This window comes from Lepidochelys kempii, chromosome 11 (genome assembly GCF_965140285.1).
Source record: "Lepidochelys kempii isolate rLepKem1 chromosome 11, rLepKem1.hap1, whole genome shotgun sequence".
Classification (NCBI taxonomy): Eukaryota; Metazoa; Chordata; order Testudines; family Cheloniidae; genus Lepidochelys; species Lepidochelys kempii.
This window is the reverse complement of record NC_136390.1, coordinates 81,400,624-81,427,621: the sequence shown is the minus strand read 5'-3', so window position 1 is coordinate 81,427,621 and position 26,998 is coordinate 81,400,624. Positions and strand designations below refer to the sequence as shown.

General features: G+C 49.8%; 1 protein-coding gene and 1 long non-coding RNA gene across 4 annotated transcripts in view; one reads left to right on the top strand and one right to left on the bottom strand.

The window, feature by feature from the left end:
- The window catches only part of LOC140895278 (uncharacterized), a 57,641-nt gene extending 31,947 nt beyond the window's left edge, over positions 1 to 25,694 (top strand). Inside the window, exons 1-5 of one of the 3 annotated variants that reach the window (XM_078848048.1) lie at positions 13,101 to 13,179; positions 14,004 to 14,091; positions 14,742 to 14,868; positions 19,369 to 19,482; positions 19,828 to 25,694. In XM_078848048.1, the coding sequence (XP_078704174.1) occupies positions 14,068 to 14,091; positions 14,742 to 14,868; positions 19,369 to 19,482; positions 19,828 to 21,293 (1,731 nt within the window). In that variant the 5' untranslated portion in view covers positions 13,101 to 13,179; positions 14,004 to 14,067 and the 3' untranslated portion in view covers positions 21,294 to 25,694. Of the gene's footprint in view, positions 1 to 13,100; positions 13,180 to 13,261; positions 13,571 to 14,003; positions 14,092 to 14,741; positions 14,869 to 19,368; positions 19,483 to 19,827 lie in introns of those variants that run through there. The other 2 variants (XM_073304723.2, XM_078848049.1) reach the window with 2 other exon arrangements.
- Positions 3,873 to 12,897, bottom strand: LOC140895996 (uncharacterized). The gene is made up of 3 exons (XR_012154416.1): positions 12,026 to 12,897; positions 10,202 to 10,287; positions 3,873 to 4,086 (listed from the first exon to the last, which is right to left on the bottom strand). It is a non-coding gene; the product is annotated as an uncharacterized LOC140895996 (long non-coding RNA).
- Positions 25,695 to 26,998: the final 1,304 nt, after the last annotated feature.

The window sequence follows — 26,998 nt, the reverse complement described above, 5'->3', positions numbered from 1 at the left end:
GCCCACTGCCCCCTCGGCTGAACAAAGAATTAAGGCAAAGTGCCCTGACATTTATAGACTGAAACAAACATGTAGAATACACAACTAACACCCCACCTTACGTGTGTCCTGACAGCGGTTTGTCACCTCCCCTTCCTCCTGATATCTTGGACGCAACATTCCTCTCCATTGATTTATCAAACCAGCTTGTACTAGCCTGGGCTGTATCTCTATGAGCTGGGCTATAGTTATGTAGATCTCTAGTGCCCGGTACACTAGCAACAACTTTACCAAATTCATGTACTGGGCAGTGAACTTGTGAGCATCTGCTTTAATACATGGCCTGGCTTGGTTTCACAGCCTCTGGTTCAGGACTCAGATCTTGCGCCAGGCCCACTGCTCCAGGCTTCTTCTCTCTACTATCCCCCAATCTATGGTGATTACTGAGGGCGGCAGTTCTCCTCCCAAACTGAGGGAATCCTACATTAGTCAGTAATTAGAGACAGAACAAATCTGTGAACATTGAGGAGAGTTTATAGCCATATTTGACAATTAAGAGAAAGTGAGGAAAAATCGAAGAAGATTTACACACATTAGCTAAGCAGACAGGAAAAAAGAAAAATCTGAAAGGTTTCATAGCAAACGGGTCTTTAAAGCAAAACCACACAATCTTTATGCAGAGATTACATCAGTAACCCATCAAGAGAGGGAAAGTGATCAGCATGGGGCGGGAGGGGTGCAGTAGAATTCAGTAAGTGAAGAAAGGGGGGAATCTGTGCAGCAATATTTGATGATTGGAGAGAAAAGCGGCAAGATTGCAGGGTAGAATATCTGCAGGTTAAATTATTCCATGGTGGAGCAGGAAAAGTGAATGGGAGGTATGTCAACTTTAGCCTCAAAATATTATAGTAAAAGCATGTTCTTAACGGTGCACAGTTGAGCAGTCTCAGTTACCATTGCCAGAATCAAGGATGTCTGGGCTCTGTTAATTCAGCCCCCATGTGTCTGTGCCTTGCCATATAATCTCCAGTGACAGGACCACACACTGCAGCGCTCATTAACGCAGGACCCTGCCTCATTCAGGGTACATCTACCCTGCAAAGCCCCCCAAAACAACACAAAAAAACCACTGCAGTGAGTCTCAGGGTCTGGGGCAGGCGACTCAGGGTTGTGGGGCTCCGTCCGCAGGGCTAAAATAGCCGTGTCAAGGCTCGGGCTGGAGCCTGAGGTCTGAGATCCTCCCTCCTTGCCAGGTTTCAAAGCCCAGGGTCCCACCTGAACCCAAACACCCACATTGCTATTTTAGCTCCAAAGCCAAGTCAAATGGCCTGTGCTCTGAGATTCCCTGACTCGGGTCTTTATTTGCAATGTAGACGAACCCTGAGGGAATTTTAAGCTCTGAAGTCTCTGAGGGAGCCAACATGTCCCTGACCCATCTCTGGAATTCAGTGGCTCCCCTTGACTTGCCCCAGGGCCGTAATGGAGCTGTGTGTGTAAATGGCAAATCACCCCCAAACAAACATCTCCCCTCTCTCTGTGTCACCCTCTCTGCTCTGTCTTAATTACTCTGGGCAAAACACCCTGATTCCCTCCGACAACCCATGTGTGGGCTTAATTACATTTTCTCTGTCTGTGTCCCAAATTGTTCCTTTTCCTTCTCTGTTTGTGGTGCTGGAAACTTTAAAATTGAAATCCATGTTCTGGGGCTTCTCTGCAGACCTTATCTGGGCTGAGCTGTGACCTGCAGACTCGGAAATAACAACACTTAGATGCCCCATGAAAGATAAAATCCGTCTTCGGTTTGAGGCTCTGCCACATCCTGGGTGCAATCCAGACCGGGCAGAGCAGACATGCCAGCTCTCGTGAACTGATCCCAAGAGTCACCATTTCTGAGTCAAATTAAGCCTCACACAGAGATCTCCTGGTAGAACGCTCAAATGTCAGGGTTTTTTTTCCACCTGAGGCTCATTCTTAAAATGGGTTTCCAGCCAAACAGGAGTGACCTGCCCTAAACAAAGGAATGTGCTTCCTCCATAAGGCAGTTACTTCTACAGCACTTGGAAAGACCATGAGAAATCTCTTACATAGCAGGTAAACAAAGCTAACAAGTGGGAGGGAAGGGAGAACTTCAGCTGAGATAGAAAGAAGTGGGGAGGGGCCAACCCTCAAACAAGCAATTTAATCAGCTGGGAAAAAAAAAACCCTGACATGTGAGAGCTCTAAAAGTGAGGCTTCAATGTTACTTTGAAATTCTGTCAGCTGCCCCAGATGCGGCAGGGCTCCAGCTGTCAGCCCCAGGTGGCTGCTCCCCTGCTATCCTGGGACGTGGGAGAGGGAACCCCACTGCAGCCCCCCCTTTCTGGGAAGGGTGAAGGACCCTAAGGAGCAGAGATGAGGCTGGGGGCTGTAGGAGACTGAAGTGAGGTGGATGGGGGCTGATGGGGGGGGGCTGCATGGACGGTGGGTTCTGAGCTGGGATGGGATGAGTGCTGGGAGGGTGCACTGAGTGCAGTGGGGGTCAGTGGGGTGGGGAGACTGGAGTGATGGCGTGGTCACGATGGCGGCTGGGGGGTTGAACTGGGGGGCTGAATTGAGGGGTTGGGTGGGGACAGAAGTGATGGGGGGTTGGGGAGACAGGATTAATTGCTGGGCAGGAGACGGGCACTTGTGGGCCGAGAGCTCCTGTAGCAGGGACCAAAATCACCTTATCCAGTATGTGAGAGAGTGCGGGACACTGATTCTCACATGCGCACACACTAAGCTCTGATGGGCAGGGGAGGGGAGGTCAAACAAGACTGACCTACAAACATAGTACAAACTTTTATTAAAATCTCATGACTTCTGGGCAATTTCATGATTTTGGGAGGTCAGACTCATGGTTTTTGATCTCCCCAAACTGGCAATACTGCACTGATGGGCAAAGAGAGAGGTAGCAAATTATGACAGGACCCTGTTGCCTGATTTTAGGAGGTTAATATTATGAGTTAGCTCATATGGATTATAGGCTCAGATCAGAAGATAAGAAGTTTCTTGTCCCAGAATCAGGCTACACAGAGTTTGCGAGGACCCTTGGGATGTACAACAAGGACACTCACACTGAGACAAATGTAGCCTTAAAGACTTTTATAGAGATACATGGAATAGTAACCAAACAGCAATCAAGTGGTAAAATGATCAGAGTTGCAAAGGCAATAATGTTGGTCTAGAGATACATGTGATATTATGCACTATCAAGCTTTGGATTAATACACTCACAGTCTTGCATTATAATCAGGGCTGACGACAGAATTGCCGGGCTCCTGGGCAAAGGGGGAGCATGACTTTGGGCCCCTGGAAGGGGCAGGGCCTCATGCAGAAGGGGCGGGGCTTCAGGCTTCCTGTAGCCTCCCTTTTGCCCCCTCTCCCCATCAGCAGCATTGGGTGCCCCCTACTGCTGCTGCCTGGCCAACGATTTAAAAGCGGCCAGGAGCCCCGAGCTGCCAGAGGCACTGCTACTGCTCTTTAAAAGCAGCAAGGAGCTTCCTGCTGCTGCTTCCCTGGCCGCCCGGGGAGTCCCGGGCCCTTTTCAGTCACCCGGGCCCCTGGGCAATTGCCCCCCCTTTGCCCCACGCCCTGCCGTCAGCAGCCCTGTTTATAACCCGGAGGTAAGAGACCAAGGACCGGCCTTGCCTCTGGCATGCCACGAGAGTTCAGGTCGAGGTCCCTCAATTCTTGAGTGAGAAGGACAGAGCTTACGAGAAGCTAGAGAGCTAAGAGCTATAGAAGACTGACAAAGCTAACTTAAGAGTTTTACTTATCTGACTGACTTAACACTTACAGTTCAGAACTAACAGAGTAATAAACCAAAGGGCAATAAAGAGAGAACTAAGAAGCCTCTTAGGCATGGTGGGTCACCCTTGTCACAGAGCTTTAACACCTGAGCCCTCTTTCTATGTCCAAACTTCATTTCCTCTCCCACAGAAATGTTGGGGTACACTTACTTCGTAGGCTGGTACGTTTGTATATATTGATAACATATATACACATATTAATGACATTAGCTCATTCTCTTATTTCTGCCCTACCTGGTTATTTCGGTTCTTTTCCAAGTTCCAAGTTGAGGCATGCCTGTTAAGTTTAAAGAGGGTATGCAGTTAGGTAGCCCCCCAGACACATCCTTTACCTATCTGGGTTAAAGGTTGCAACCACATATGGACCTTATGCTTTTACTCATCAGCACCTATCTAGGTGAAAGGTCCTAAACTGACATACACTAACTTTGCCTTAAAACAACATACAGGGTGTGGCCTGTAGGTCCCTTGCATTGCAGCCAAAAATACTCTAATATAAATCTCTACACATTTTATAACCTATTATAATAAAACAAATAGTCAAACCCATAAGAAAATAAGAATCCCATAAGAAAAGATATATAGGCAAGTAAGCAAGCTAGCCCTATAGGCTTCAATATCCTCAATCTATCACAACTTTCTACCCCGGTCTAGGAGATGGGGAAAGGTAGAGAATGGGGAAAGGTAATCGTGTTGGGAATGTCCCCAGCCATCAGAATTTACCAGCCCCGGACCACAGGATGGAGAAAGAGTGAGATGGGAAAACGATGATAGAGGAACCCCATTCATCACAGTCTGTTACCGCGGGAGCAGAAAGTGGGGAAAGGTGAGAAGTATCAAACTGTGGTGGGAATGTCTCCATCCATCACAACTTACTGGCCTGGAACTGCAGGGTGGGGAAAGGCAGAAGCAGCAAATTGTGACAGGGCAGCAAAGGAGGGATGCACCCATGTACCAGAGCAACTTGTGCAGGCAGAGTTACACTGGCAGGGGAGGAGCAGGGAGCCCTGCGGGGGCAGGAGGGAGAACTGGAGGGTTTTCCCTACAGCCCAGGGGCAGGGTAATTGAACCCTACAGCTAACACCAGAAGAAGCTGGTGGCAGGGCGCTGACAGCTCCATGGCCCGAACTAGGGGACCAGCCCTTGCAGCTCAGCCCAGGGCTCGCAGACGGTGACATGCTGTGGGGAAAAGAGACCCAGTGATCCAGCACGCGAGGACCCCGGAGGCACTGAGCAGAGGAAGCCTGGGGCCCAGCCTGGCAGCAAAAGGGAATTGCGGTCGCGGCCTCACCAGCCCCCCGGGCCTCGGCTGCAGCCGCTGGGGCCCCTCGAGCCCTGGCTGCAGGCGGGGAAGGGACATTCCCGCTGCCCCCCCACCCCAAGAGACTCTCCCTGTGCAGAGATCCCAGCTCGGCCCCCGTGACTGGGATCCTGAGCCCTGCCCCCCAGCAGTGCCCCATGGGGAGAGAAGGGGAGACCTGCCCCCCCAGGGAGATGCTCCTGGTGCAGCCTGTGCGGGGCAAAGGCGCCCTGGGCTGCTCCCAGCGGGGTGGCTGCAAGTTCCTGCCTCGGGCAGAGGGAAGCTGCTGCAGCTCCCAGGGTTTGCAGGGGATGAGGGGGGGCAGCGAGATGTGGGGAGCCGAAAGGGGGGCAGGGGGCTGTGATAGTTAGAGGGCATTGAGAGGCAAAGGGGAATGTGGCAGGGGGCAGGAGGGGGTTGAATAGGGATGTGGAAGCAGGGATGCAGGGGATGGGAGGGGGCCATGGAGATGTGGGAGGGGGGAATAAGAATGCAGGGGGCAGGGCTGCTGGAGGGAGGCTGGGGGAACACACAGGTATCAGGGGGAGAATTCTGGGGTTCAGGGGAGCAGAGCTGGACTAGAGGGAAACTCTGAGTGTCTGATAAAGGGAAGGAAAGGGGGGGGCTGTGGGGAGGCTGGAGGGAGAACATGGAGCAAGCGCAGACTGGCTGGGAAGGGCAGGGCCAGAGGGCAGGAGGCGGGAGGGGGATGGGGAGAGATACAATGGCAGCTCCCCCAGGCCAAGGGGTAGGAGAGGGGGGAGGAGCCCAATCCTTTCCCCTAGAAATGGTGAAACAAACACTGGGGGAGGGTGGACACTGGCAGGGGACTTCCGCCTAAGGGCTCAGCATTTACAAGGCAAATATCCGCCCACACAGCCACCCTGCTCCCCACCACACACACACCCTGCTCAGTGCTCACAATTTAGTCTGGTTTCAGAGTAACAGCCGTGTTAGTCTGTATTCGCAAAAAGAAAAGGAGGACTTGTGGCACCTTAGAGACTAACCAATTTATTTGAGCATGAGCTTTCGTGAGCTACAGCTCACTTCATCGGATGCATACTGTGGAAACTGCAGCAGACATTATATACACAGAGATCATGAAACAATACCTCCTCCCACCCCACTCTCCTGCTGGTAATAGCTTATCTAAAGTGATCATCAAGTTGGGTCATTTCTAGCACAAATCCAGGTTTTCTCACCCTCCACCCCCCTCTCCAAAAACCACGCACACAAACTCACTCTCCTGCTGGTAATAGCTTATCCAAAGTGACTACTCTCCTTACAATGTGTATGAAAATCAAGGTGGGCCATTTACAGCACAAATCCAGGTTTTCTCCCCCCCAAAAAAACCACACACACACACAAACTCACTCTCCTGCTGGTAATAGCTTATCCAAAGTGACCACTCTCCCTACAATGTGCATGATAATCAAGGTGGACCATTTCCAGCATAAATCCAAGTTTAACCAGAACGTCAGGGGTGGGTGGGTAGGAAAAAACAAGGGGAAATAGGCTACCTTGCATAATGACTTAGCCACTCCCAGTCTCTATTTAAGCCTAAATTAATAGTATCCAATTTGCAAATGAATTCCAATTCAGCAGTTTCTCGCTGGAGTCTGGATTTGAAGTTTTTTTGTTGTAAGATAGCGACCTTCATATCTGTAATCGCGTGACCAGAGAGATTGAAGTGTTCTCCGACTGGTTTATGAATGTTATAATTCTTGACATCTGATTTGTGTCCATTTATTCTTTTACGTAGAGACTGTCCAGTTTGACCAATGTACATGGCAGAGGGGCATTGCTGGCACATGATGGCATAGATCACATTGGTGGATGTGCAGGTGAACGAGCCTCTGATAGTGTGGCTGATGTGATTAGGCCCTGTGATGGTGTCCCCTGAATAGATATGTGGGCACAGTTGGCAACGGGCTTTGTTGCAAGGATAGGTTCCTGGGTTAGTGGTTCTGTTGTGTGGTATGTGGTTGTTGGTGAGTACTTGCTTCAGGTTGGGGGGCTGTCTGTAGGCAAGGACTGGCCTGTCTCCCAAGATTTGTGAGAGTGTTGGGTCATCCTGCAGGATAGGTTGTAGGGCCTCTCCTTCTGCCCCTCCACCCTCACGAACTTGATACAGTTCTGTGGTGACCTAGAATCCTATTTTTGACGTCTCCGACTCAAGGAATATTTCCAACACACCTCTGAACAACATACTAATCCACAGAGGCCTCCCTACCAACATTACAAAAAGAAGGATTCTAGGTGGACTCCTCCTGAAGGTCCAAACAGCAGACTGGACTTCTACATAGAGTGCTTCCACCGATGTGCACGGGCTGAAATTGTGGAAAAGCAGCATCACTTGCCCCATAACCTCAGCCGTGCAGAACACAATGCCATCCACAGCCTCAGAAACAACTCTGACATCATAATCAAAAAGGCTGACAAAGGAGGTGCTGTTGTCATCATGAATAGGTCGGAATATGAACAAGAGGCTGCTCGGCAGCTCTCCAACACCACTTCCTACAAGCCATTACCCTCTGATCCCACTGAGAGTTACCAAAAGCAACTACAGGATTTGCTCAAGAAACTTCCTGAAAAAGCACAAGATCAAATCCGCACAGACACAACCGTGGAACCTCGACCTGGGATATTCTATCTACTACCCAAGATCCATAAACCTGGAAATCCTGGGCGCCCCATCATCTCAGGCATTGGCACCCTGACAGCAGGATTGTCTGGCTATGTAGACTCCCTCCTCAGGCCCTACGCTACCAGCACTCCCAGCTACCTTCGAGACACCACTGACCTCCTGAGGAAACTACAATCCATTGGTGATCTTCCTGATAACACCATCCTGGCCACTATGGATGTAGAAGCCCTCTACACCAACATTCCACACAAAGATGGACTACAAGCCGTCAAGAACACTATCCCCGATAATGTCATGGCTAACCTAACCTGGTGGCTGAACTTTGTGACTTTGTCTTTACCCATAACTATTTTACATTTGGGGACAACGTATACCTTCAGATCAGCGGCACTGCTATGGGTACCCGCATGGCCCCACAGTATGCCAACATTTTTATGGCTGATTTAGAACAACGCTTCCTCAGCTCTCGTCCCCTAAAGCCCCTACTCTACTTGTGCTATATTGATGACATCTTCATCATCTGGACCCATGGAAAAGAAGCCCTTGAGGAATTCCACCATGATTTCAACAATTTCCATCCCACCATCAACCTCAGCCTGGTCCAGTCCACACGAGAGATCCACTTCCTGGACACTACAGTACTAATAAACAATGGTCACATAAAGACCACCCTATACCGGAAACCTACTGACCGCTATTCCTACCTACATGCCTCCAGCTTTCACCCTGGACACACCACATGATCCATTGTCTATAGCAAAGCTGTGCGATACAACCACATTTGCTCCAACCCCTCAGACAGAGACAAACACCTACAAGATCTCTATCAAGCATTCTTACAACTACAATACCCACCTGCGGAAGTGAAGAAACAGATTGATAGAGCCAGAAGAGTTCCCAGAAGTCACCTACTACAGGACAGGCCTAACAAAGAAAATAACAGAACGCCACTAGCCATCACCTTCAGCCCCCAACTAAAACCCCTCCAACGCATTATTAAGGATCTACAACCTATCCTGAAGGATGACCCAACACTCTCACAAATCTTGGGAGACAGGCCAGTCCTTGCCTACAGACAGCCCCGCAACCTGAAGCAAATACTCACCAACAACCACATACCACACAACAGAACCACTAACCCGGGAACCTATCCTTGCAACAAAGCCCGTTGCCAACTGTGCCCACATATCTATTCAGGGGACACCATCACAGGGCCTAATCACATCAGCCACACTATCAGAGGCTCGTTCACCTGCACATCTACCAATGTGATATATGCCATCATGTGCCAGCAATGCCCCTCTGCCATGTACATTGGTCAAACTGGACAGTCTCTACGTAAAAGAATAAATGGACACAAATCAGATGTCAAGAACTATAACATTCATAAACCAGTCGGAGAACACTTCAATCTCTCACGCAATTACAGATATGAAGGTCGCTGTCTTACAACAAAAAACTTCAAATCCAGACTCCAGGGAGAAACTGCTGAATTGGAATTCATTTGCAAATTGGATACTATTAATTTAGGCTTAAATAGAGACTGGGAGTGGCTAAGTCATTATGCAAGGTAGCCTATTTCCCCTTGTTTTTTCCTACCCATCCCCCCCCGACGTTCTGGTTAAACTTGGATTTATGCTGGAAATGGCCCACCTTGATTATCATACACATTGTGAGGAGAGTGGTCACTTTGGATAAGCTATTACCAGCAGGAGAGTGAGTTTGTGTGTGTGTGGTTTGTTTTTTTTTTTTGGGGGGGGGGGGAGAAAACCTGGGTTTGTGCTGGAAATGGCCCACCTTGATTTTCATACACATTGTAAGGAGAATGGTCACTTTGGATAAGCTATTACCAGCAGGAGAGTGAGTTTGTGTGTGTGGTTTTTGGAGGGTGGGGGGTGAGAAAACTTGGATTTGTGCTGGAAATGGCCCACCTTGATTATCATACACATTGTAAAGAGAGTGGTCACTTTGGATGGGCTATTACCAGCAGGAGAGTGAGTTTGTGGGGGGGGGGGGGGGCAGCGGAGGGTGAGAAAACCAAGTTGGGCCATTTCCAGCACAAATCCAGATTATCATACACATTGTAAGGAGAGTGATCACTTTAGATAAGCTATTACCAGCAGAGAGTGGGATGGGAGGAGGTATTGTTTCATGGTCTCTGTATATAATGTCTTCTGCAGTTTCCACAGTATGCATCCGATGAAGTGAGCTGTAGCCCACGAAAGCTTATGCTCAAATAAATTGGTTAGTCTCTAAGGTGCCACAAGTACTCCTTTTCTTTTTACAATTTAGTCTTTGATTTACATGATTTGGGGGTCTGACTCCTGATGTTAAATGTTTTAGGTTGAGAGAACTGAAGAGGGCCCTGCTTTGATTTCTGTGCAGGATTCTGTGTCCAACCAGAGTCTCGAGAGCAACAGCAGGCAGAGTCCGACTGATACTTACTTTGGTTTGTTTTTCTGTTCAGTTCAGGCTCAGTCAGTTCAACAAAATTATGGCTGAGGGTCCGTTCTCATTCATGTATGAAATACCTGTGTGAGTCCAGAGGGGAAATGAGATCAGCATCAACCTGACTGTCCCTGGGGGCTGCAGGGGCAGCAGAGGGGGGCTCAGTCGTTAGCTGCCCCCAGCAGAGGTTCTGGTCATTGCTCAGGCCGAGGAGGCCGGTGTCAGCCTCTCTCTGAACTCGGGATACTGAAGCCCTAGAGCTCGCTGGGCCTCCTGGGGCAGATGCTGCTGCTGCCTCCGTTGTGATCTGGGAGGCCGGGCTGAGCAGTCGCTGCTCCCCCAGTGGGGTCTGTGCTGGGACAGACCATCACTAAACCTCCCTCTATGGCCAGGCAACGGGGGACGTCCTCCTGGGGCTGGAACCAACCCCGGGGGCGGCCCTATGTGGTCATCGTGGACTTTGAGTGTGGGCCCAGTGTGGCAGTGCCCTAGTGTACCCAGAACTGAATCTCAGAGACATTTTTCATTTTGATCACATACCTCTACATGACTAGCTGCATTGCCATACGCAGCTCCCTCAGCCCCAGTTCTTCTCACTGAGCTGTACACCCATGTGGGTTTACCAGTGTCCACAGGGAGCGGAACTTTCAGAGTGATCAGGGGAACCACCCCACAGATTTATCTCCTTCCTCATTCAGACCTTCTATAGCCATGTCTCCAGTCCCACCCCATGTCACCAGTCACAGTGTGTCCTCCTAGTCTCAGCTCAAAGTTCCAAAGCCAGCAGGTACCTGATCAATTCTGACAAATCCCTCCCTCAGCACCCATCCTGCAATTTGAGCAAGCCACTTGCAAACACCATTTCCCCAAAGTGAGGACTTAGCCCTCGGGAAGCTGAAGACACCAACCTTTCTCCCTCTGCTCCCATCTACATGCTAGTCTATTACCTGATCATCACCACCACCTCTCCCCATGTTTGTTTCCTTTCTACTTTGGACATGCTCCTCAACCAGCTGGGGCTATTCTCCCACTGCAAACCTGACCTGCTTCCTCCTTTCCGGCTTCCCTTGACATTCCTTTCTTATGGGTGATCTCTGTTCCTTGAGTTTCTTTATCTGCTCTAGCTTAATGGCCCACAGTAGTCACAGAGCCACCTCCAGCATCTCTGGCTACAGCCATGGGGCCAATTTCCAGAGGCCAACCTTAGATAGCTGCAGCTGGTAGCAAGGGAAGGGTGGCAATTACAAGGCTGAGCATGCTTGAACCTTGCAACAGTGGCACTAGGGACTCTAAATCCTCAGTGCCAGCCCTAGGCAGCTGCAGACTCTGCAGTTAAGTGCTTCCCTCCTCCAGGCCATGGCTTTAAGTACCTGAGATGCCCATCACCTGCAGCAGGGGCACTAATTCCCATACACCCCTCAGCTAGCACGTAGTCATGCAGAAAGTGAATGATTTTGAAGGCTGGGGTGCAGGAGGTTCCCATCCCTGAGCAGCAGCTCTGCAACAAGCTCACATGGCCCCCTGCCACTGTGGGACCAGGACCCTGTGAAGACAGTGGAGTTACCCTATGTATAACCAGTTCTGTCCAAAGCCTGTTGAAGTGACTGGGAGTCTTTTCATGGTCTTTAATGGGTTGTGTATAGAAGCAAAGGACCCCATTCTCGACCCTGGGAGCAAAGCGCATTCTGTGCTGCACTGGTTTACTATGGTAACAGTATAAGGCCTCACATTACCCAGTGAATAAGCAACACCTCCCACAGCACCTAACTTTTTCTGAGAGGCCTCCTGCCCGATTAAGAACTGTAAACCTGCTTTGCTTACCAAGGCTGAAAATATCTGGTAGTGTGGTCACAAAAGCAAGGCTCTTCTGAATTCAGGAGGGATTTTGGATGTGCACAGAACACAGACAGGACTGGTTCCCGCACGGTTACAGAACTGTGGTAAAGTGGAACAATTTTCAGCTTGTGTGATTGGAGGATATCTGGATCCATATGATAAGACTGTCCTAGATAAATGAGGAAAAGTTGAGGAGCCTTTGTTATTCTTTTCTTCCGCTCTTCGTTTCTGTGGGGAATTTCCCAGTGCAATATTACTGTCTTCCTTTTAAACAAAAAAAACCTAAAGAAAAAATGGTAATGGCTGTTGAAAATAGCAATTCCAGTCCGAGTTAGCACTGGGAAGACCCCAGCATTTGTCTCTCAATTTTATCCAGTTTTTCTACAGCAAGTTACAGCGGATCAGCATTTTTGATTTGGGAGAAATGAAGTAACAGCAGCCTAAACTGAGCTTGAGCACCCCTGAATGTTGAGTGTGTTCAAATCGGGAAGGCAGGTGCTAGATTCCCCTTTCTGAATACTGGATAAATCTGGAAAGGAAAAGCCAATTTCTGCTTCCACAGCTCAGACCTGGAAATCCTCCTGCGGGCCTGGTACTGCACCTAAAGGTGCCCAGGCCCTCTAGCCTCCCCTCCCTTACTTTTCATTTTAACTTCTCCTGGTGGGGTCCCCAGGACCCCCCTTGCTAGGCGTCAGACAGAGAGGGGCACTGCTCACTCAGCCCACCCAGTTCCTTCCTTGGGGGCTGCCAGGCGAGGTCACCCCGGCGCCCCTAAGCCAGCCTGGGGACGCCTCGGAGGGCGACAGCGGGGCCAAAGCCTCGGGCGGGCCCGCTCCCCATTCACAGCGCCCGCTCCCCCTGCCCGGCCAGCTGCGGCCTCGCGCCCCATGCAGAGCGGCCCGGGGAATGCTGGGAAATGTAGTTCCCGAGCGGCCCAGGGAATGCTGGGAAATGTAGTTCCTGAGCGGCCCAGGGAATGCTGGGAAATGTAGTTCCCGCCCGGCCCCGCGGCCGGCTCTCCGGGGGGGGGCAGCGGGCCAGGGAACTACAGCTCCCAGCGCCCCGCGGTTCTCGGCTCCCGGGCCGGCGGGGGCGCGGCGCGGCGCGGCGAGGGGAGGCGGCGGAAGCGGGGCAGCCCGGTACGTCCGGGGCCGGCGGGGGGAGCCCGCGGGGGCAGCGAGTGGGGCGGGAGCTGGGGAGAACGGACCCAGAGAGCGGGGGGAGGTCCGTGGGGGCCGGACTGTCTGTGCAGCCGGGAGATATACGGGGGGGGGGGGTTAATTTCATCCCGTCCCTGTTTGTGCCCCCCCCCGGTCCCTCGCTCGCTCGCTGCCCCCTCGGGAGGTGGCGTCCGGGGAGCCCCCGCCTTTCCCGGCACGGGCTCGCTGGCCTCTCCTTTTTGCCCTGTTTTCCCCCAGAAGTCTCACGTGGCCATTTAAAGCCTCTGATTGGGGGGGTCCCGCCCCCCCCCCCCGGGGGTTTCCCCGCGTTTCCCACCCATTTGATCAGCAGCGATTTGTCCTGGTTTAGGTGGGAAATTGTTGCCCTGGGCCATTCCCCAAGAGGGGTCGGGGTCGGGGTTCCTGGGGGCTGTTCGGGGGAGCCCTGAGACAGCTGCCTCGGGGATGGGGTGACCGTTCCCTGCTAGCAAGGGGGCACGGCGGGGCGCGGGAGGGGAAGGAAGGAAGGAGCGAGTCCCCCATGGAGCCCGCCCAGCCCCCTTGCTTCTGCTGTCCCCTAGCATGTTGTTCAGAGACTTTGTTACTGGGAGGCTTGAAAATCTCCCTGTGGGCTTAGCTGGCAGGGGGGGCCAGGTCTACGCTGGAATAAAGAGATCAAACGTTTCCCCAGCCTGGCAAATCGAGGGTGTCTGTCTGCTGGGAAAGAACCTGGGGGAATTGTGGTGTGAGATTAACTGAAGCCTGTTCTGAAACCTCCCCCATTTCCCTTCTCGCCCGGCCAGGCTGCAGAACGACTCCACGTTTCGCTCCAGCTCATCCTGTCCTCCCACGGCACAGGGCAGAGAAATGGCTGCAGCCGATCCAGTTCAGGTAGGGATTACTGGGGGATGGCTGGGGGGTTCCTGCAGGGGGGAGAGAGGAAGTGGGAAAGTTTGGGTCGTCTGTTTTGGAGGTTGGAGTGGTCAGGAAATTCACGGGGTGGAGAAAGGGAGGAGGCCAGGGTGTGGTAAACCTGCTGGAACTTGTTTAATATGTGGCCTAGATTCTAGTACCAGAGCCATGAGGTCCGGAGGTGGAAATGCCCTAATTTATAGAAGAGGGCACAACCCGCCTAGTTGGGGCTAGGAAAACGGACCAGACTAACCAGCAGCTGCTGTGAGATATGAAGGTGGCACCCAGCAGTGAGGCTTAGGGAGGTGACTTGGCCCCTCATATCCAGCTCCTCACAATGAGGAGGGTGTTGGGCTTCCTACCAAGGAGCTCTCCCTGGACCCTGCTAGGGCTCCACCTCCTGTATCCGTCTCTGGCTAGTAGGTGTGTGATGGCTCTGCTGGGAGAGACAAGGGGCTCTCTCTTCATCCCCTCACCCTGGTGTTTCCTGGATGCTCTGAGTGGGGTGGGGGTGGGACTGTGGTGACTGCGAGCTACTCAGAGCTTCCGTTTGATTGGCTTCTCTCCCCCGTGAATAGTGGGGTGTGACTGGGCAGCAGTTCCCGAGGGTTTGATTCTTGCTCTTTCAGGGGCCGGTGACCTTCGAGGAGGTGGCTGTGTATTTCACCAGGGCAGAGTGGGCTCTGTTGGACCCTGCTCAAAGAGCCCTCTATGGAGATGTCATGCAGGAGAACTATGAGGATGTGACCTTCCTGGGTAAGGGTTCCTATCCCCTCGGTTCTTAGATGGGGAAATCTGAGTTAAGGTTCACGTCATCCCCACAATGCAATCTCTACTCTGCACTGTTTCAGCATTACCTGACTTTTGGTTTTACTAGTTGGTGCCCCAACCTGGCCCCGCCCCTAAAACCCCACCACTGAGCCCCCACCCCAACTCCATTTCTCTCTGCTCCTCCCATCCTGGTGGCTCTGTCTAGCAACCACCCACACCCACATACTCAAAGTGGCCCAGGAGGCTCTCCCTCCTCAGGGTAGGAAGGGTGGTCTAGTGGTTAAGGCACAGGCCTAGGGCTCAGATGTTCTGGTTTTGATTCTCTGCTTTGCCACAGACTTCCCGCTTAGCTTTGAGAAAGTCACTTCACCTCTGGGTGCCCTAGATCCCACCTGCCCAATGGGGCTAATGCTGACCCAGCTTCCTAGGCTAAATCCATTCATGCCTGTGTGGTGATACAGGCAATGGAGGTATCAAGGTTTTGGCATTCACAGCACCCCTGGCAAGGAGTTCCGCAAGCTGACTGTATGTTGTGTATAGAAATACTTCCTTTTGTTTGTATCCCATCAGCTCTAAGACACCTGAAGGTGTATTTCCAGAACATACAAATGTTTTCACCTTTCTCCAGTGACAGTGCCTTCTTTTCCTATAAAATACTCAGGAATTAGAAATCAGCTCTTAAACATTGCAATCCATTTATACAATGCATTTGATATTTCTCCAGCACAAGTGAAAACACACTTCAGTTCAAGGTATAGTAAAGATTCAAAACATAAAAACAAATTTAAAAAATTGAACTCACACTTACAAATGACCGATCGAAAAGCCTGTTTTAGCCTCTGGAGACTGTTCACTTTTATAATGTGATATAGAAATCCTGAGTATGTATCTACAGTGACCCAACTGGATGAGTCTTAACTATGCCTTAATGAAAATACAATATGACGCTCTACATCTTAAATGTTAAGAAAATTTGCCCTCTAAACAATGTCATTTCAAGGGCATACTCAAATATTATGGAAGCTAGTAAAGGGACCTGTTCTAAGGCTGTAAAAACAGGTAGAACTAAGAGCACTCCAGGAATTGTTTTAAAAAAAATATCCCCAGGATCCATAGACCAATTGAAGAAAGCAAACATTGTTATTTTGGGATTGAGAAGCAGAGCTCTGTACAATAACTTCCTCTGATTTCCATCGGGAACAATTGAAATGTCTATTTCACCAAAATAGGACTGAATTATTCTATTATAGACTAAATAGAACTGAAATAGACTCTTAAACTGACAATAAAACTGACTAGCTTTGTGGGAGAGCCTTAAGGAGATCAGCATCATCAGATCCCTTCTCTCGGCCAAGGCTTGCCGGAACCTGCTCCCTCCTGACTCATCCTATCAGCTGGGTGACAAGGAGCTCTTTCTCCAGACAGTGATTTGAGTGCCCCTCTGGACCCCGGGCTGCTTGTGTTGTTGCTGGCTGTGGGGGCTGGCAGGGGGGTTTCTAAGTGGCACAGGCTCTCAGCTGCTCAGCTGGAGGGGGCATTTGAGAACCTCATTAAAGACCCTCTGTGTGCGAAGGGGTGGGAGTGGACAGAACGGTACAGCTGTCCCCTCCCGCTCCCAGCCACAGAGCTGCAGCAGCCTGCACAAGGGGGAATTTACATCTCCCAGCTGCTGCTCTGGGGGACAGCCCTACCAGCAAAGCAACTTCTAGCTCCTCTCGCAGCTAAGGGCTTCCGGATCCTCCGGTGCCAGCGGGGACAGGGAGCAGCAGTTCATTTTCTGGCTGTGCTAGGAAACTCAGGGAGGAGCAGAAGCCCTCTCTGCCCGCCCTAAATGGTGCCCAGCTCCCTCTGCCCTGGAAAGGGATCACCTTTCCCTGCTGGGGGAGCCGGGCAAGGAATTACAGCCACATACTGCTGCAGCAGATCTCATCTGCGGGCTCCGTGGTCAGTGGGTGAACAGCTGGCGTGGGGAGGCTAGCTCCCCTGCCCCTTCCATGCCCACCAAACTGATTGGTTGTAAACAGTTAATCCTGCTGCCCTGGGACAGGTTGAGGGGGCCCCGCTGCATGCTCAAAGGCTGATTTGTGCACTTCTCTTCCTGCCACAGTCACAGCTCTGCCGAGCTGCTCCAGCTGATCCTCGCACCAGTCGGTTACCACTGACACAGTGCACACGGCTGTGGGGCATGCAGATAAATCTGGTTTCCCATCTGTGGAACACAACAGAAACAATGACAAGTTCTCTTAGTCCTCTCTCATGTCTATTGTAGAGTCATAGATTTTATGGCCAGAAAGTACTATTCATCCATCAAATGGGGAGTCCTGTATAAGACAGGCTATAGAATTTCATCCAGCTGTTGCTGTATTCAGCTGAACACCTTGTGTTTGAATAAATCATCTTCCAGAAAGGCAGCCAGTCTTGACGTGGAGACTTCCTGAAATGGAGAAGTTTGTAGTTTGTAAATCTTTACACCAGCCTTACTGAACTATTTCCCATTGTTAGTGCCAGCTCAAGGGTTAAGGAAGGGGAGAGTTAAGGTTGTGTTGCAGGTGTGGCATGTATTTAAATGTATCATTTCCTAGTTTTCAAAGGTTTGTTTTTACCTACCATCCACATGCTGGGAGGACATGAAACAGCACTGGGCAATGTTAATGACATGAATGTACTTCATGGGTATTTAATTACCTTGATTTTTTAGGTTTCAGAGTAACAGCCGTGTTAGTCTGTATTCGCAAAAAGAAAAGGAGTACTTCTGGCACCTTAGAGACTAACCAATTTATTTGAGCGGCCAAGGATGTTTGGTGAGGTGCCAGCTATGCCCGTTTATACCATCCGTGACTTTAACTGCTAGGACGCACTGTCCCTTCGCGGCGGGCAGCCCGGGCTAGGCTGACGGATGCCCCAAGGTCCTAACCACCCGTGACTTTAACTGCTAGAGCTCAGAGCTCCTTCGCAGCGGGCAGTCAATACTGACTGACAGGTGCCCCAAGAGTTTGCCCCGTGGAGGCGGCACAACTCAACGCTAGGCTCTTAGTACTCTCACCTAATGGCCAGGCTTTAGAGCCAAAACGGCTGAGGTTCTTTAATTGTGTTGGCTGCTTTACAGTAAACCAGAGAAAACAAGTCAGGCTTATGCACAAATGGTTACCAAAATTTATTAAGCTAGATTCTAATCATGTGGTTACGAAAGCTCATGCTCAAATAAATTGGTTAGTCTCTAAGGTGCCACAAGTACTCCTTTTCTTTTCTTGATTTTTTTAGTGGATTTTTTGCCAGTATAACTGTATCTACCTTAGAGCTTTTCCTGACACAGCTATGATAGTTAGCGGTGTGATTTTTCACATCCCCATCTGACAGAGCTATGCTGGCAAAACTTTTAAGTGTAGACTGGGAAGACTGTGTGTGTGGATTTTAGAGCACTTTAAAATATGATTGAACCCAAATATTTTGTAATCAGAGGGCAAAACTTTCAAGGCCGAACTTCTGCTGAATGCAAGAAAAATGGACAACATGCGTTGTCTGAAAGGTAGCAAATGTGGGGCTCAGTCTCACATTCATGGGTATAGCTCAGGTTCAAAGACCAGACCCAATCCAAAGCAACATCCAACCCTTGAGCCAACTCAAAGAAACAATGGGGGCCACCTACTAACCGAGATCAACGCCAAGTGATTGAGATCAATCGGGGGAAATCAGAACCGTAGTTTCAGCTCCAGCTGTGTGCAAGCAAATGTTACCAGAGCAAGATGATTTTGTAAAATGCTACCTTAGGTGTGGGGACTGTATCTTAGGAAGCTCTTTAACAAATCACCCCATAATTGGACCACAAACTCTTCCCTGAGTGCCCATGAAAAATTTGTCCAGCAAATTTCAAGGCATTCCGAAGAAACCTGTGGAATTTAGGGTAGTTAGAATAGTTGGTCTTTAAACAAAAAATAATATTTCTATTGACCTAGCTCTTGCCTCTGGGGGAGGTGGATGGCCTACCCTGACAGGAAAGCCCAGTGTCTACCCTAACGCCCTACAGTTTCAGTGTCTCAAGTGTAGACAAGCTCTGAGATGCGACATTCAATGATGCCCCTCCCACCCCCGGCAGTCCCTCCTATTCCTTACTGCACTGAACCCCACCAGCCCCTGCTCAATGGTCCCTGCTGTCCTACAACTCTCCCATTCTCTCTGGGTTTCCCTCTGTCATGAAGAAGCAGGTCCAAGGTAACTTCCCTTCTGGCTGGAGCCTTAACTTCCTGGAACATGGAGTTACTGCCTATGTGTTTTAGGAGCCTCTTTGCTGAGCAGTGTCTGGCTGTGTGTGTTCCCAGCAGAGACGGGGATAGTTAAATCCCTCATAAGCAGAGTCTCTTGCACCTAGGGAGCTGCCCCCAGGATTTCACTGCTGTAAAATGGGCTGGGGTTAAAGTAATAGAAACTTCTTTGCAGCAAACATCCGTGAATTCCTCTGATCTCCCTTGTTTTCTTTCCCCTGAGCAGGGTTTCCAGTTTCCAAACCTGATGTGATCTCCCAGCTGGAACGAGGGGAGGAGCCGTGGGTCCCAGATCTCCAGGGCTGTGAGGAAGGAAAGATCCTGAGAGGTGCCTGCGCAGGTGAGGGATCATTAAACCAACTCGAAGCTCTCAGTGCCTGAAAGGAAACAGCTGGGACGCCCTAAAAGCCTTGTAAGCTCTTGGGGTTCAGGAGTATCCCCAGGAGGTCTTGTATCCTCAGGGCAGCTGTCACTCATGACTTCTTACGCATCCTGACTGACACCTGGCAGCAGCTCCCTCCCTGAGGGGATGTGAAGGCAGAATTGTTCCCCTCCTCTATCCCCTATGGGAGTAAATTTACAAGAATCCAGCTACTAGGTTGCTTTTCTGTCTCTCCAGCTCTAATTTTGGTTTGTTTCCCCCTTTTCCATCCAGTTTCTGAGGTTTCTCTCTCTGTCCCAATAGGTTCTGGGATGGTGAGTGAGGAGAAGAAGCAGAATCCTCAGCAGGAAGATTCTGAGGAAGTGGAACCATGTGGGGGATTATTGCAAGGCTCCAGAGGGAATGTGTCCAGGCATCTTGTGCAGGGGAAAGCCTGTGAGAGTCAGCAGAGAGCAGAGAGGGAGCAGAGAAACAAGCCAGTGGAGAAAGTGGGTAAATTCATTAATTGTCAGGGAACTCACCAGGACCTCATGGAAACCGCAGCCCAGCAGCGAATACCTACAGGAGAGAGAAAAAACACATGCAGTGAATGTGGAAAACATTTCACTAGCCATTCAGGCCTTATAAAACATAAGAGAATCCACACTGGAGAGAGGCCCTATGGATGCAGTATGTGTGGGAAAACCTTCAGTCAGAGCATTCACCTTATTCGACATCACAGGATCCACACAGGAGAGAGACCCCATGAATGCAGTGAGTGCGGGAAAACCTTCACTCTGAGCTCCACCCTTATTAATCATCAGAGGATCCACACAGGAGAACGACCCTTTAAATGCAGTGAGTGTGGGAAAAAGTTCACTCAGAGCTCAGGTCTTGTTAAACATCAGAGAATCCACACAGGAGAGAAACCTTATGAATGCTGTGAGTGTGGGAAAAGCTTCACTGACAGATCAGATCTTATTAATCATCAGAGGATCCACACAGGAGAGCGACCCTATAAATGTAGTGAGTGTGGGAAAAAGTTCACTCGGAGCTCAGGTCTTATTACACATCAGAAGATCCACACAGGAGAGAAACCCTATAAATGCTGTGAATGTGGGAAAAGCTTCATTCAGAGCTCAGCCCTCAATAAACATCAGAGGATCCACACAGGGGAGAGAACCTACAAATGCTGTGAGTGTGGGAAAAGCTTCAGTCAGAGCTGTCACCTTATTCGACATCACAGGTTGCACACAGGAGAGAAACCCTACGAATGCAGTGAGTGTGGGAAAAGCTTCACTCAGAGTTCAGCCCTTAATAAACACCAGAGGATCCACGCAAGGGAGAGACCCTACGAATGCTGTGAGTGTGGGGAAAGCTTCTCTGTAAAGTCAGACCTTATTGAACATCAGAATATCCACATGGGAAGGATACTTCATCAATGCTCTGAGTGTGGAAAAACTTTCACACAGAGTTCATCCCTTAATACACATCAGAGGATCCACACAGGAGAGCGCCCCTATGAGTGCTGTGAGTGTGGGAAACAGTTCAGTCAGAAATCAACCCTAATTACACATCAAGCAAGGCATACAGGAGAGAGACCCTATCAGTGCTGTGATTGCGGGAAAGGCTTCAGTGTGAGCTCAGACCTCATTGTACATCAGAGAATTCACACGGGAGAGAGACCTTATAGATGCTGTGAGTGTGGGAAAAGTTTCACCCGGAGCTCACCCCTTAAAAGACATCAGAGTATTCACAGGAGAGAGACACAGCATAGAAACTCTGTGTAGGGCAGAGAAAAGATTTTAAAAAAACCAGAACACATTTGCTAATTCCCACATAGTGACCTTTTGGTTTGTTTGCACTATTTGTGTCACTCTGTTCTCTCAGATCCCTCGTGTGTTGCCCACTTGTGCCTTTTACAGGTCGCCCTTCTCTAGGGTGAATCCTGTGGTCCTTTCTACCAACTCCTTTCTCCTGTGAGTCATTGGAATGTGTGTCCTTCCAGCAAGGAGTTTCCATCAGCCCCAGGTGGGGGACCACAAGTAGCCTCACTGAGTGAAAATGGACTAGGGTTTTCTCTCTTACTGTAGGATTTCCTTGGAGTTGGTGTGCTCGAGGAGCTATCCTGATGTAAACACACCGCTACATTTGCAGTGCTGACATAGCCCAGGCACAGAGGTTGGGGTTAGCTAGCATCTTCCCCTTTGGCCTGTCCTAATGGACACCAATTTTCCTGGTCTGGACAATCCCTGAGCATCACGTTTATGCTGTCACCCCACTAGCAGAGTTAGTCACCAAGCTCCCCCTTTGCTGACAAAATGTCTCCTTCCCAGCTGTGCTGGGCAGCAGGTATTTTTACTTTTATCCGTTTCCTTATTGACAATATATTTCGATATAGCAAAGAGGAGAAGCAGGAGTAGGACGAATGTATCATTTTAGCCTCTGCGACGCTGTAAGGAAAGGGGGTGAGCCAGAGGGATTCCCTCCTTCCCCATCACCGTGCCCACTCAGTGCTGGCACCTGTGAGGCACAGTGAAGTTTCTCCACCTATATTCTACCCCTCCAGCTCCCAAAGAGTCTCTGCAATTAGTATCAATTTGATCCTAAATCTGACTCATTAGAGCTGGAAATGAAAGTGTCCCAGACCTGGACGGGGAATTCCAATGGATCCCAAACACAGTGACATCATTCCGAGTTTAAATCCCAGTTGCTGTCTATTGACAAAGCCACTTCTGGACTTTTTCCTGCCGATATGAGATTCTTTGCAGATGAGAAAGGTCGGCAGTTTTTCCCTATTACGATGATGATTCCCCCCGCCCCTCCCAATAACAACTCCATAATAAGGAAGTGCTGTTGATGAAGCAGGTTTGAATGGATCAGAGGAGAAAGCAATGGGGGAATCTGCTCTCCTGATTTCCGAGTTATCAGATGTAAGCTGATCTGGAATTTCATTTTTCATGAAAGAGAAACTGACTTACACCGCTCTGTGTTGAAGCTTTTTCTCTCTCTCCTGAAGACCATTTAGTCACATAATCGAATATCAGTTTTGTTCTCCAGGACATAGCTTGGATTTATCGAGGACTTTGGGAGAAATGACTGTTTGCTAAAAGAGTCCTTCCTTTATTTTTGTCTTTCCCCCCACTGCTGCATAATGACATTGCAGAAACTTTAGTGCAGTTCATGCACCTGGAGAGGCTGCTCCAAGCCATTGGGCATGCTACCAAGGAAACAAGAGTGGGTTTAGGCCTCCATCCACTCTGAAATGGTAAACAACAGCAAACCCCCGATTGCACAAATAACTGAACTAACTGGGTGCGTGTGGCCTATTTGGGAAATGCTGTCCCTGCCTGTGTTGATGTGGAGAAAAGAGAAGTACATTTGTGAACTTGCCTGTGATAGATGCTCAAATGTGGACTGAAATGAACTCAGTGTTGAAAGTGAGATAACTGCAGAATATCTATTTTTAATAAGTTTCCCAAGTTTCCCCTCCTTTGGTGGCTTTTGGGGATTCTGAGGCAGGAGAGTTTCTAGTCTCTAACTTACACCCTGTGCCACCAGATTAAAGAAACAAACTGGGCATGTTTGTAGAAGCCATTCCTCACTAACTCAGCTCAGATGTTGGGTTTGGTAAAGGACTCTGTTCCAGAGAAATGGAAATGTATCCTGACCAAGGCCAAAGATTTGGAAGAACTCAGGCTGATATAGCAGACACTCAGTAGTTGATTGTTGCCCTAGAGAAGGATGCTGCGGTGAACTACGGTCCAGGTAAAATTGTTTGTTTCTAACACCACTCCCTAGTTCAGTGTCACTGATTACAGTCCCAGCAGATGCCAGGGCTACATTAAAAGGTCCTTCACTATTGGGATCCAAAGTTCCATGATGCAAAGTGAAAAATAGTTGATGCCTTTAGCGGGGACTTCCCTTCCCTAGCCTGATGGAGCACCAAGGACTTCCATGCTGTTAGAACAATGGTAATGGAGGAGGGACTCAATGTGTCAGGCTCCAATTTCAGACGGCTGGAAGTACAAATTCTGATTCTGTGCTCTTGTCACTTGGTTTAGCTCTTGTGTTTGTTGTAGTTGTACCCACTTCGCCTCCACTTCCTGCTACTATGAACGATCAGAAGGAGTGAATATAGAGCCGAGGTCCTTTTTCTCATGATGCAAACCTTCCTGCATAGCATGAGCCCCCTTCCACCAACACTTCTGTCAGAAGAATCAGAAATAAATGAACTCACAGATGTGGAAAGCTCCTATGCTGGTGTAGCCCACATTTACACAGTGCTCGCTTGCTTGAAATGCGGCTTAAAATGAAACAAACCGGTATGATCAGATTTTATAATCTTTGACTATGTTCTCATTCCCAGTGAAAATGAAGTTAAACATGAAGTTCATTATTGCTTAAAGCCTAACTTAGTGATTACCTGAATTATATTGGAACCCTGCAACGCCCATTGGTTTGCTTTTTGTTAGTACTGTACGAAGTGATGGCTAATCCTGACAAGTTTATTTGATGTCATATATCCCCTTTGACTAGGGAGTTCTGACATAAAACATCACTCCAAGGCTGAGGTGGGGGAATGTCTGAGAGAAATAGCGTATAGGAGAACACAGACCCCATCTAGAAGACAGTTATTTCTATTTCAAATGGAATTTTTTCTGACAAGCTCTAAAGTAAAATTAATAAGGAGACAAGTTGTGTACCCAATTTTACCCAGTGAGACAGTGTGGGTCACTGAGTTCCTCTCATCTCTGCAAAGTGAAGATGTAGAACATCTGTCAGGAGGTGGCCACGGTTCTTTTTATGAATGGCAATGGATGCATGAGGGAGGCAGTAGGTAGTTTGTTCGGGTTTTTTGTTTATTTTGGCTACCCATTATATTTATGGCAGCTGAGACCCCTTTTTCTTTTTTAAGGAAGCCCACCGTCACAGTTCAGCCTTTTAACCCCCAGGCCAGGCTAATGTAACTTCTAAACGGTCTTTCATTTTGGAGATCTTTGGGGTTCAAACCTCCACAATGCTTGTGGTTCGCAACAACCGATATTTTAAGAATACTGGTGGCTTTAATGGGACTTTTCCAAACTGACGATAACCCAAAGTCTGCCTCGCTTGAAATGGATCAGGCGACGGTGTCTGTAAACGAGGCGTCCTTCGCTCCTCATATGCCCGGAGACTTCAGGGGAGTGACCGTAGTGTGGGGTGAGCTGGAATCCTCAACCATAAAGACCAAGGTGAAGGCAGAAGCCCTTTTGCACCAGCAACCTGTCACATAAAGATGGACATTCCAGGACACCGAGACTGATCTCCTCTGGGGAAGGAAGTCATAATATTAGCAACAGGCTGTGCCAGCCTTGACCTCTCTCCTCGTACCTGAGAAAGCTTATGAATGTGGAGTACTGAGCCTGTGACCCCGTCACCTAGACTGCAGCTTTAGCTCCTACTCCATGGGAGTCCAAAAAGCTGCAGAGTTTCCATCACTTGTCAATTTCAATGTCTTATTGTTACTTTTTCTCATTTTTGGTGTTTGATTTTTACAAACTGGGTGTCATCCCAGCCTTTCTTTCCACTGCAGTGGTACAGTGGGGCTCTGCACGTACCTGTGTGTATGAAACCTGTCACATCCACACAGGGAAGGAGCTAGAAACAAATTCCCAAACCTAAATAACTCTAAAATACTGCCCATCAAAATGATTGAATATGTGCTCCTCATTCTGTGAAAGTGTTTGAAGAAACTAAGCTGTCTGATATCATCAAAATTCTATGTATTAAGGTCTGTCTCTATTAAGTTTTTTATCTTTGGAAGCCATCAGGAGAAGGTTAGCCACATACTGGTGAAGTCGAAGAGGGAAACTCTGAGGTCATGGCTTAAATGTGAACAACCAATTGAAATATTTGAGCGGCTTAGCGTAGATCACAGTGCCTGGGTGAAGTTCAGTAGCTGAGATGAATGGGCAGAGGGCTCCTTTGTTCCTGTTTCAGGATTTTGAAGGGTTGTTTTTCTGCTGTATTATTCTGATGATTTGGCTGAACAGATGATTTGATTCCAAAGCAGGATCCTTGCTGACTGACTGATTTCCTGGTCTGACCTGTACTGTGTACCCCAGAGCGAGCTGATGGTGCTGGTAGTAGTTTAGGTTCTTCATTTTATTTGTTTTATGTATTTCATTAAAATGAACAAAGATAGCACATCATGTTTTCCAGTAAGCTCTCTTGGTCAGAACTGTAGAGAATCGGGGTGGAGATCAGCTGGTCCAACTTGGAGCCTTATCAGCTTTCTCTCTATTAACTCTTAGGTTCTCATATGGGAGAAGCTGGGCAGGGGGCTCCCATCTAAGGTCTGACTGCATCCTAGGGAACTCAGAGCATCACAAGGGAAAATGAACTCCCCTATGCAGGCTTTCAGGAGTGGGGAATGGGTGGAGAGGAGGTGGGCCGGGGCAGTGTGTCTGCCTGATGAGGGGATGATTAAAGGGGGCGGGGTATCTCTCAGTAGGGTTGGGGTGATAGTGGAGTTCTCTGCAGTCACTGTCAGGGCCAGGCCCAGCCGGCACACCCATCTGGCTTGCCCTGGGGTTGTGTCTGGTCAGGCCCAAATGAGTTTGGGGGTCTGGTTTGAAAGCTTATAAACGGAGGCGGTTCTGGCTTGCTTAGCCCTATCCCCAGCATCCAGGCCTGGGCGAGGAGCGGAGGGGGCAGGTGGCAACTGCCCCCTCCCCAGACGGGTTCTCTCAGGCAATTGCTGCATGACTCTGAATGGCCACCGTCAACCAGCGTGAGAACCGGAAGCAGGGACCCTCTGCTCAGCCCGTGATAGGGGCACTGCCCACACCCCTCCCCCTGCTGAGGTGCTCATGAGGGGGCCGGAGCTCCGAGCAGACATTGCGGTGATCTGAGTCTGCCTGCCAGCCAAGGGGCATGTGATCCCTGCTCCTGTGGCTTCAGCCCCCCAGGAACCAGCAGTGATGTTCCCTCTGCTTTTCCCATCCGTGTGCGGAATGTATTTTGTTATGTGCACCAATACGGAGGTGAAGTGTGGCGGGGCTGGGGCCGAGGTATATGGGGTGTGGGAGGGGGCTCAGGGCTAGGGAGACTTTGGAGTGTTGGGGATGAGGGTTCTGACTGGGGTTGCAGGCTCTGGGGTGGGGTCAGGGATGAGGGGTTTGGGGTGTGGAAGGGGGCTCAGGGCTGGGGCAGCAGATTGGAGTGCAGGGATGAGGGTATCGGCTGTGGGTGCGGGCTGTGGGGTGGGGCTGGGGACAAGGGCTTTGGGGTTCAGGTTTCCTTGGGGCTGCAACAGGGAGAGGACTTCCCCCCCACAGCAGCTCTGGGACTGGGAAGAGGTGCCTCTTCCTGCTAGAGCAGCTCCAGGACTGGGGAGAGAGGCATGTCTCCTCACCACACCCCTGCACCGGGGGTGGGAGATTCGCTGCAGCCCTGCATGCCCAAGCTCCCGCATCACCTCTCCCCACCTCACCCCACTGCCATCTTCCAG